Source organism: Macrobrachium nipponense, chromosome 43, assembly GCF_015104395.2.
Source record: "Macrobrachium nipponense isolate FS-2020 chromosome 43, ASM1510439v2, whole genome shotgun sequence".
Classification (NCBI taxonomy): Eukaryota; Metazoa; Arthropoda; class Malacostraca; order Decapoda; family Palaemonidae; genus Macrobrachium; species Macrobrachium nipponense.
Window position 1 is genome coordinate 28244534 of NC_061104.1, and position 10768 is coordinate 28255301.

General features: G+C 38.5%; 1 protein-coding gene across 1 annotated transcript; it reads right to left on the bottom strand.

Moving 5' to 3' along the window:
• Nucleotides 1-2839: 2839 nt before the first annotated feature.
• LOC135213855 (uncharacterized) lies at nt 2840-4475 on the bottom strand. The gene is made up of 2 exons (XM_064247955.1): nt 4464-4475; nt 2840-3961 (listed from the first exon to the last, which is right to left on the bottom strand). Exons 1-2 carry the CDS (start codon nt 4473-4475, stop codon nt 3143-3145), a joined length of 831 nt encoding a protein of 276 aa, XP_064104025.1. The 3' UTR covers nt 2840-3142.
• Nucleotides 4476-10768: the final 6293 nt, after the last annotated feature.

Consider the following 10768-nt stretch of genomic DNA (forward strand, 5'->3'; position numbering starts at 1 on the left):
CTATGAGGTCATTCAGCAATGAAATTGACAGTAAAAGGTTTTAAAGGTGTAACAGGAGTAAAACCTCGCAGTTGCGCTTTGAATCAATTGTTAGGAGAGGGTGGAAAGTTAGATAGAAGAAAGAGAATATGAAAGGAGGTACAATAAAAGAAACGAAAGGGGCCACTCAGAACCAGAGTAAGCTTTGTCCGAGTGACAATTCCTAAGATTCCGTAACTATGAAATATATCAAATAATGCAACTGTAATAGCCACAATGCCCTCTTAACTTCTTGAATTCTTTGCTCCTTTTTGGATACGCTTGCCACTAAAAGAGCAAAAAATTCAAGAGGTTAAGAGGGCATTGTGGATATTACAGTTGCATATGTATCTTGTAAAAACTGACAAGTAGATTCTACATATCAAAGAATCTTCGATCTGACTCTTTCTGTTAGAAGAAATAGAAGAAAATGAACCTGCAAGTCATACTTGTTTGAATGATTAAAAACTAATGTGACAGTAACATAGGGACATGTAGCAAACTACGATACAATAATCTACCATTAATTAGAGTGAATAACTGTAATCAGTAAGTAAAGAAACAGATTTAAATGACTGGCAAATGACAAGATCAGATTAATGTTAATACCAGTAATATTAAAAATCATGAAAGAGTTACAAAGTAAAAAGAAAAAAAAAGACAGCTTTTTGTTTTAAATAAATATGGCATCAATGTCCTTTACTTTTAGAACACCAGTATTTAAGAATCAATCAAATATTGAATTAATAAATGGAAATTTACTTACGTACACGATACAAAACAAAATTATTTTTACAAAAAATAGAAAATTGGAAGCAGGAATATCGAAGGACAAAATTTTTTTGAAAAGTGTTAGTTATTATATGACTCTCTCTCTCTCTGCCAAAATTTAGGGCATAAAAGTAATTTATCTTTCTATCTCTCAGCTTATGACCTAAATACGATATCTTGATGACATGGTTCACTTGTGAGGGACAAAAATGTGGTTACGTTAATCTCTCCTTTTTTGCGCGCTTACTTCAGGTCCTTGAACTTATGTCATATTAATCTGACTCTCTCTCTCTCTCTCTCTCTCTCTCTCTCTCTCTCACACACACACACACACACACACACACACACACACACACGCATTCCAAAAATATAATAATCCTAAAAAATATCCAGCACCAGAGAAATTACAATGGAAAATTAGAATGATGTGCCTAAACTCATAAACTCTTGGTTATATTCAATACGATGTTCAGAAGAATTAAAAATGTGGTTAAATACATGATTCTTAGTTTACATTATCTTCAAGCGAACTGGATTTTTTTTTTTTTTTTGGAGATTGTTTCGCTAAGAAACAACCGAAACTTCTACGTCTGTCTCCATCTATTTCTCTCTCTCTTCATTAGGAATCTGTTTCTTTCTGACTTGTTTCGTTATCCCACTTACATTAACCACCAAGACTTATCGTTTAAATTTCGTACAAATGATGGGTGATTTCAAATAACCTACGGAACCAAAACGCCAACTGGCTACCGCTCAAGAGTAGCCAGCATTTTTTTTTTTTTTGGAAAAATCTGATGGCGTTCTTCCACATTTTTAGCTTTCTGTTAAAGAAAACTATCAAGATGGCTATTTGTCCGTCCGTCCGCCCTCATATCTGAAAAAATTATTTAGGTAAGAAGTCTACAAATTGGTATGTTGATCATCCACCCTTCAAGCAACAAACATACCAAATTGCAGCCCTCTAGCCTTAGTAGTTTTTCTATTTCATTTAAGGTTAAAGTTACCCATGATCGTGCGTGGCTGAAAGTTTCATGGGCCGCAGCTGAGTTTCATGGGCGGTGGATTAGAGTTTCATATATCATTATACGGTGTACAGAAAACTTGATTGCACCGAAGAAACTTTGTACCCAGAGTCGGCCACAGTTTCCCTAAGGGTAAAAATGAACATCGCAGGGGGTCAACATCTCCCAGCTGAAAATTAACAATTAATTCTGCTGTATACAACGTCAGCTCAGCCTGTTTAAGATAAATAATGTTGAGCATGGGAATGGTCCCACGTCCTTGAAAGCCGCACTACTCACCACAACGTGAATTATATCCTTGTATATCAGGTTTCTCTGCTTTAGTAGTAATAAAGTCAAAGTCAAGCAACCATCAGAAAGTCGATGACGTCATAGGGTAGAGTTGCCATTAACAGCTCCAGTAAATAAATTGGTTGAGTCAACAGAGTTCACATTCCATGCTTCTGGTATTTTTGCTTATTGTTGATCTCCTTTGAGTTATCATTAATAAGGGTGTTTCCATTTTCTTGATTTTCCACATCTGGTGAGTGAAGTAACGTCAAAATGAGGCTCGAGGGCCAACGGAATGAGTGAACGGAATACCGTTTATAATACAGTACACGATCTTAAAAAAAAATTCGTGTAGTTTGACATCACGGACCTGTGTTTATAAATAAATCAATAGATTGTGTTCGATTAGTCTTTTTTTTAAATATTAGTAGGCTCTTACAGCCCCCCATGCCCGCTAAAATACCAAGATAAAAGAAGAGAGTTTATTTGTGAAGTTAATTGTTTTCTTTTTAAAATAGTTTTCACTGACTTTGCACAGCACCTGAGGGGTCCGGTGAGAGGGCAACGCATTACAGCAAAGCCCGATAGTCCTATGCATGAGTAGTATATAATCACGATGGCATATAAGTCATAATGAAAGGCAGACTCGATGTTAATATTCTTTTAACATTGTTATGATTGTTCCTGAAACTGAAATAAAAACATATTTCTTAAGAGCATAGTTTTCTATGTGAAATAATGAAAATAAAACCATGAAAAAGTCTGAATTTAACATCTATTCTTTTAGAATACACATATATAACATCGGAAAATTCATTAGTACAAAAGGATTACACAAAACATGAATAGCTCTCTACATTATATACATAAAATGGAAAGCGTCAACACCCACACCTGGTTGTAGGTTTAGCAACGTCATCTTTGGCGTTCTTAAACCTATGTAGTAAAACAGATGAAGGTGCTCTACGCCAACTGCTCCACGAACGCTAGCTAGACCTAATATATAGCCTCTTGTGCTTACTTGATAGAGAAGACGGTTAAGCCCATATTATAGGCTTCCCTTAGTCCACCCGGTAAGAAACAGCATGCCCTGGGTTGTTCACCACACGCAGAAGGGTGGCGTCCCTAGTGGTAGTAAGTGCATGAGGGTATGCAGGGTATGAATGGGCTCCATGAACGTAAGGACCATAAGAATGGTAAGTTCCATAAGCTGGGTAGCCGTAGGACAAGGGAGCAGAGAATCCATAGGAGAAACGACGTGAGGGGTACACACCCAGAGCGTGGGCTGCCAAAACAGAGCGCTTCTTGCGATCAGGAGCAGCTACAGCAGCAGCAGCAGCTGCCTCGTTGTAGGCTGCCTCATGAGCAGCCTTTGCAGCGGCGACTTCTGGGGTATCCTGCACAGGTTCAGGAAGCACGACAGGGACAGCCAAAGGCGCAGCTAGTGGGGCATCTGGGCTCACAGGCAGGTTAGTGCCAGACACGCGGAAACCAAGGGCATCGGCAACATAATGCTGGGTCTGCACTTTTCCTTCAGAGTCAATGTAGTTGTTGGATCCCCTGACGACACCAAAAGCATCACGGGTCTCAGAGCGAGCAGAGGGACCGCCGGCATATCCGAAGGAGTACTGGCCAAACTCGTCCTGGGCATGGTACTGGGACTGGATTGGTGAATAAGGGATGGTGTTGTAACCTGCGTGAGCTACTTGGTTGTAAGCCAAAGGTGTGTGAACTGCAGACCCATAGGTTGCAACGGGATGAGCACCTGTGTATCCATGGTGTGCAATGCCCGAGTAAACCCTTGGGTATCCACTATAGACACCTCGATATCCCAGACTGCAACTGCCGTAAGCAGCAACAGCCGCCAATGCAAATAATGTCTGAAAAATTTTAAACCACTGTCAATATCTCTGGAAAACTAATAAGAGACGTAGGTACCTGTACATCTAACGAAATATACTACTTAATACGGCAGATTTCATGCATACGATTGCTTCGAGGATATGAACATATATTCAGATTATCTTATCTATTTGTCCGCGTTGAATCTACACTAAAGAGGACACAAAATGTTAATGAATATGCATTTGTATTCCTAAAAGTGTGATTTTACTATAATATGTTCTTTAAAAAATCAAAGTTCACAATTAAACAAAGTATAGCATATGCTCACTGAATCGTTATCGTTCAGAATATGTTAACGGTAGATTATTTGTTTAATTAGCACACAGTTTCACGTTAGCTTTTGTCAGAGCTACAGACCACTTGCAAAAGTTCACAATGCCATGCACAATCTTTCCTGAATATAGATTTGGTTAATAATCTTTGCCAAAGTTACAGACTATTTGCAAAAACTCGCAGATACCCTTCACCAGGACTTACCAGAGCATTCATGTTGATCCAGAGGGAGGAAGAAGCCGTCTTGGAGTGGATGGTCGCTGAGGCGTCTTTTATACTTTGGTTCCTCCGTCGCAAGGACTGAAGGGCGTGGACGCGCGCCCGAGGGGAAAATCCTCCTGATGGATTTTCCCATATATTTTTAATTGCTGAGAAGTTTTGTTACCGGGAATGACTCTCCTAACGTGAATAGAAAACGGCCCCTGACGTGGGGGAAAGGCAGTGATGTGGTTTGGAAGGGAAGGTTAAGGGCAAGATCGATAAGGAAAGCAATGTAATATGTCGACAAGTTGTAACCATTGAGTTCCAAACCGTGTAATACCTTTACCAAGTTTTTTTACGATCAGAAAGTAGCATTTTAATTAAACAACTGAATCATTTTCCTTGACGTCATTGTAAACAAGCCTTGTAATGAGGATATTTTGGCTTGAACTTGAATTTTCTTTTTATTTACTTTCATATTCATTTGCTCATTGGTTTATTCTATGGCCGGTAATACAGATTACTTTTGCTAAAGAAAAAAAAACAGACACATGTACATTTCAAGCCCTGATTTTCACTTACAAAATGGTCAAGTAGTATTTGCAATTACAAACTGACTGAAGCAAGCAGTTCCTATTTTGGGCAATTTTTATGTTTTTAAGGCTAACTTTCTTTGCATATTGCAAATAACATCTGATGACATTTCGATTCGCAAACTTAGCACAGTAGTCACTAGGACTCGATAAAACAACGAACTTGTAATTATAATTTATCTAACATTTTACCGAAACCTATTGAACTTTTGAAATTCGTATAAGTTTAAGCTTTGACAAAACTGAAACGTTGGAATTACGTATATGTATTGTTTAGCCCTCGTACTGGATGTTTATTTAGAGACCTGAAACCCGGTCCTCTAATTAAAATAAAAAAAAAAATACTTGTTGCATAAAAACTCAACCACGAAGCACTTTTGTGTTACCAAAAAATTTTGTATTTTATTTTCGTTAAAAGAACTGTATTTAACATCGTTTGACCAGGAACGTGAAGAAGGGGCTGGATGCCAAATAAGAATTTGGAAAGGATAGAAGACCCATTTATCAATAATTTTAAAGTGGACATTGTCAGGAAAGTTTAACACCCCCCCCCCCCCTCGCAAAAGTAGGTCAGGAACTAGCCTGACGTAATAAAACACGCAAAACAGGATCGTATGAGATGTTGAATGTTTGCCAGCGCCATTTGGATTTGACGATTTGCGTCTGAGATGACCCATGAGAGAGGGCACTGTAAGTCTCCAAGGAGAAAGATCTTTTATTACTGGCTAATAAGACTTGTAGAGGCAGACTGAAACTGAATATTTCAATAACATGGATAAAATATCTATGCAGTATTACTTTAATTTGAAAAATTACTCCAGTGTGCTGTTTCTGACAGGCTTTACACACACACACACACACACACGCGCACAGTATATAGTTTATATATAAAAAACCATATATCCGCAAAAACCGACCACCGCTTAAATTATCAGTGCATTGCCTAGTTCCTTAACGACAATGAATTATAGCCTAAGTACCTAACCCTTTGGGAAGGAATGGACGAACACACCTTGTGCGGTTGTCAGTAATTGCACATTCTCGGTTGAGACACACCTGACTAATTGCCATAGTTATCCTTAACAGGTGAACAATAGTAATTGCTCTACTATCTACAGTTCTAGCCTTTTGACTGAGACTTGAATAAGATTTTTTTTGTTCCCCTTAGAAATGGAAGGAGGAGGAATGCGAGTTTCATACAAAGGAAGCTTTGGCAATATGTAGTACATTACGTTTAGAGAACTTCAAATAATTGATCACAGAAGCCATTCTCTTCGACAACAAAATATTCTAGAATCGTGAAACGTCCTGAAAAATGTTGAAGGAGTCGAGAAAAACAAAAGCATGAAGAGAATTCCAATTCTCAGCAGTAGAGGGAATGACAGTCACCGAGCCAAGTCACCCGAGAGTCAAGACTTCTTTTTTCTTTGTTACTGCAGGCGAGACCAAGACGGGCATCGATTTTGATTGATTAACTGGACAAGAGCGCTACGTCACATTTCCAGACGATTATGTGATCAGTTAAAAATTCAGCTACTTAGAGTTAAAGAAGCCGGACAGCTAGGTCGAAGTGACGTACAGGATTAGTTGAAAATAAAAAGAGAGAAGCAATGAAGCTGGGAATCAGATGGACGCTACAACAAAGAACTTTTCCTACGATCTATATAGTGCGGCATTCAAGGAGCACAGTTGGCATTAACCCACTGTTACTATCATCTCTCTTGGTGGGTCGAGTACAGAGTTCCAAACCAATTCTCTTTATTCTCCATAACACCATACTACACGTAACTTCCGTTGAACAAAGGAGCTCGCTCGTGTCAGTCTTTAGCATACAACTAACCTGTCAGGAGCCAATATGAGTGAATCAGCCAAATATTACTTGAATGCTCTTTTATTATGGGAATAGAATAGCCATTAAACATGTAAACTGATGCAATTTTGTAAAGATTAGAAAAATATTTTAATCATATAATATTTTCAAAAATCTGTCTATGCATTATAATTATCATTTTAAATATAATTCAATATCACTAAACATTTTCTTGTTTACCCCTTTTCTACTGACACTGTTTCCAAGGTATACCTTTCCGTAAAAAAAAAACAAGTAAACGAAAAGCTTATTTTATTTCAGAGAGAGAGAGAGAGAGAGAGAGAGAGAGAGAGAGAGAGAGAGAGAGAGAGAGAGAGAGAGAGAGAGAGAGAGAGAGAGAGAATAAATTCCAATTTAAAGCCATGGTAAGGCCTTCCCCAGAGGATGATGTCTGTTAACCGCACCATTTAAAAAAAAATACATGATAAACTACAAAAAAAATTTAAACGTAACTCACACTATAAGCAAATACTTACTGAGGCTTTAACAATGATACAAGGTAGATAAATAATAGAAGAAAGTTGGAAAGTTCTCCAATATAAATATGAATAAATCAAGACGTTTCATTATTCTGGAATATTTTGTTACCGAATCGAGTGAACGGAAGGTCGTGTAAAGTTACTGTAAAAACTGAGAGCTCTCAAAACGTTATGTACCGCATATTGCAAATGTCATTCCCCTTTGGTGTCACCAGTTCGGTGGTGTCTACTTCATTAAGTTATAAGAGTTGTTTGGTAGTTACGCTAATGTCTCTCCTCCAAGTAACGTCTGTTACCAGAAAATAGTGAGCTGTTAAAAAAAATTGCCTTCTTTTACCTACCGCGTGCTGCGTGAGATATGTCTCATGAATAATCCTGAGGTAGTGGAAATCAACCTAGACCAGAGGTTCTTAACCTTTTTATTACCACGCCCCCTCTAAGAGTTGGTCCTTTCTTTCACGCCCCCCCACCCCTTGCATCTATGAGTAAAAATCCCTCCCAGATTAAAAGAAAAATAAAAAAAAAATGAGAAAGAGAAGGGGTTTCGAGGGATAGGGAGGGAGGTCAATAATTACAAAACATGGTCAGCCCAACGAGCCTTACTCGAGTAGTAGAGTCTAGGAAAGTAACGTTATAAGGCGATACTTTTACATTATTTCATAAACTTCTGGATATTAGTTCCTCACTCTTAAGAGAATAACAAATATAATTAGGGATTTTTTTCCCTAGGGCTCGCGCCTCCCCAGGAAATTGCTGACGTCCCCCAGGTTAAGAATCACTAAGAACCACTGACCTAGACGTTGGTTCCGAGGGTTTCTTCTCTCAGACACTGGATGATCCATAAGGGACACTGATTCCCTGACCTTTGCTTGGATGCGGAGTTCTGTGATGACTGCGTTCCCTTATCTCTTGTACCATTTTCCTCCTGTCTTCTGGTTATTTGGGCAGGCTTCTCATCTGATGGTGTATAGGGCCCCACCAACTTCTTTGTTAAGTATATCTTAGTTTTACCAGACCATTGACTGATAAACAGCTCTCCTAGGGCTGGCCCGAAGGATTAGATATTTTTACGTTGCTAGGAATCAATTGGTCACCTAGCAACGGGACCTACAGCTATATGTGGGATCCGAACCACGTTATATCGAAAAATGTATTTCTATCACCAGAAATACATTCCTCTGATTCCACGTTGGCCGCGCCGGGAATCGAACTTCAGACTCGAGCGCGAAAACCACTCGCCCAACGAGGAACTAACTGAAAACAGCCATTACAATATAATTGATATTGACAGACGTCCCACTGCAACAACCCCTATCAAGGATTTTTTGAAGCATCATCGTTTACTCCATTTGGATCCATAGGCCATCTCGCGATCAACAACTCTTTCAGTGGAAGTCCTCCAGCCGGTTTATTAAATACCATTATTTTAGGTAAAACTTCTGTAAGTCAGCAGTGAGGGAAAAGTCTTATTCTGTCCCCTTCTGCTCTGGTCTTCTTTATTAACGATCCCGAGATGATTACTCTTGAAGGACTATCGGCTATATATAATAAGAACTCACGACAACCTGGCAAATACAAAATGAAATCAATTGTCATGACACAACTTTCATTTTCCAAAAGATCTTTCTAAAATACCTGCGCATGGCCCGGGGCAATGGAATCAATCTGTAACAGCATGAAAGTCATAGCTATCCTATAAAAGCAAAAGAACAAGAAGAAGAACACGAAACAAATGATAACCAAAGAAGTGAGAAGAAGCGAACCGTTTTTCAAAATAAGGCATAAAACAGACTAATCGGTAACAAGGGGAGTCTGCTAAAGTCAGTAACATGGAAGCTCTATACAGCTTCACCCTTTAACAAAAGCATATAAGAAAATTCTTAAAGCAGTCCATGACATGTAAATTATGCAGAATTCCTTTAAAAATAGTAAATTTTATAGAATATCAGAAAGTTAGTGAGCGAATTCCATAATATGCAAGTTCTACAACATGGGAAGAACCAATTCTAACAATGGGAAGCTTATAAGATACAAAGGAAACCGAGCCAGAGCACCCTATGAAGATTTTGATACAACGGGAAGAGATTCACTGTTTACAAATGGGAATGTTGGACCTGAGGTACCCAGAGAGAGAATGAGAGACACAAGTATTTTAATAAAAGGCATACGAACAAACTCAAAAGGTCAAAGATTATTGTAGATGACGCCCTTCCTGAATCTAGACTTGGGTGGCACAGGATCATGTTCTGAGAAGTGAAAATAGTACAATAATAGAAAATAAACAAGGTAGAGGATGAAATGTTGAAGGAGGAATAGGAGGAAGAAAGGAAGATATTGAAGGAGGACTAGATGGGTTCAGCTGAATATAGAATTTAGGCCATTCAGCACTAAAATGGAAATTGACAGTAAAAGGTTTCAAAGGTGTAACAGGAGGAAAACAGGAGAGGGTGGAAAGTAAAACGAAGAAAGAAAATACGAAAGGAGGTACAGTAAAAGGAACGAAAGAGGTTGCAGATAGGGGCCGAAGGAACGCTGCAAAGAACCTTAAGTAATGCCTACAGTGCACCGCATGAGGTACACTGACGGTACTACCCGCCTAAGGGGTGAAACTAGGAGGAAGACAGGAAAAGTGATAATGCTGACCAAATGCTCTTAACTGCTAATGCATACGCTTATGTTAATATATTGCTAACGAATGAAAAAAGGTTGAACCTATCGAAATGAAGTGCTTACGAGCTGTGTGTGGAGTGAAAAGGATTGGTATGTGAAGTAATGATTGGACGTGTGTATGGAAAATCACAGCAGAGTGATTTGAAAGGGTCTGGTAATGAGGAGAGAGTGGAGGACAGTAGACTGTGAATAGCATATGGTTCATACGTCTTTGGAGGAAAGAGGAGAAAAAGCCATAAATAATGGTCGATAAATATGATGAGAGAGGATAGGAAGAGATGGATTTAGATATCTTTCATTAGCTGGTGAAACATTTAGAAAAGTGGACCAGCATGCACGAGGTTTCGGAACTGATAATGCTGAGGTTTCGGAACTGATATTTATGCTAAGTCAAAGTTGTATAAGCGTTCTGCACTAAATATTCATCCTTTATTCAATAGTTAAAAGATGAATGAGGTGGCGGTCGTTAGCTTGTTTTATTTTTTTATTACACTATGCGCCGTGTAATGTAAGTGCTTCTGGCTGGTTAATTTCAAGACAGGCTCTAAATAATTCACATAATGAAAATAAATATATCCAAATGCTATTTATTCGTATAGACATGTAAAATTATTACTTAGTTTAATATGCGTATGTTAACATGTGACATTACATTTTTCTGAATCTAGGAAGATGAAAACCCTTAAAAACAATTAG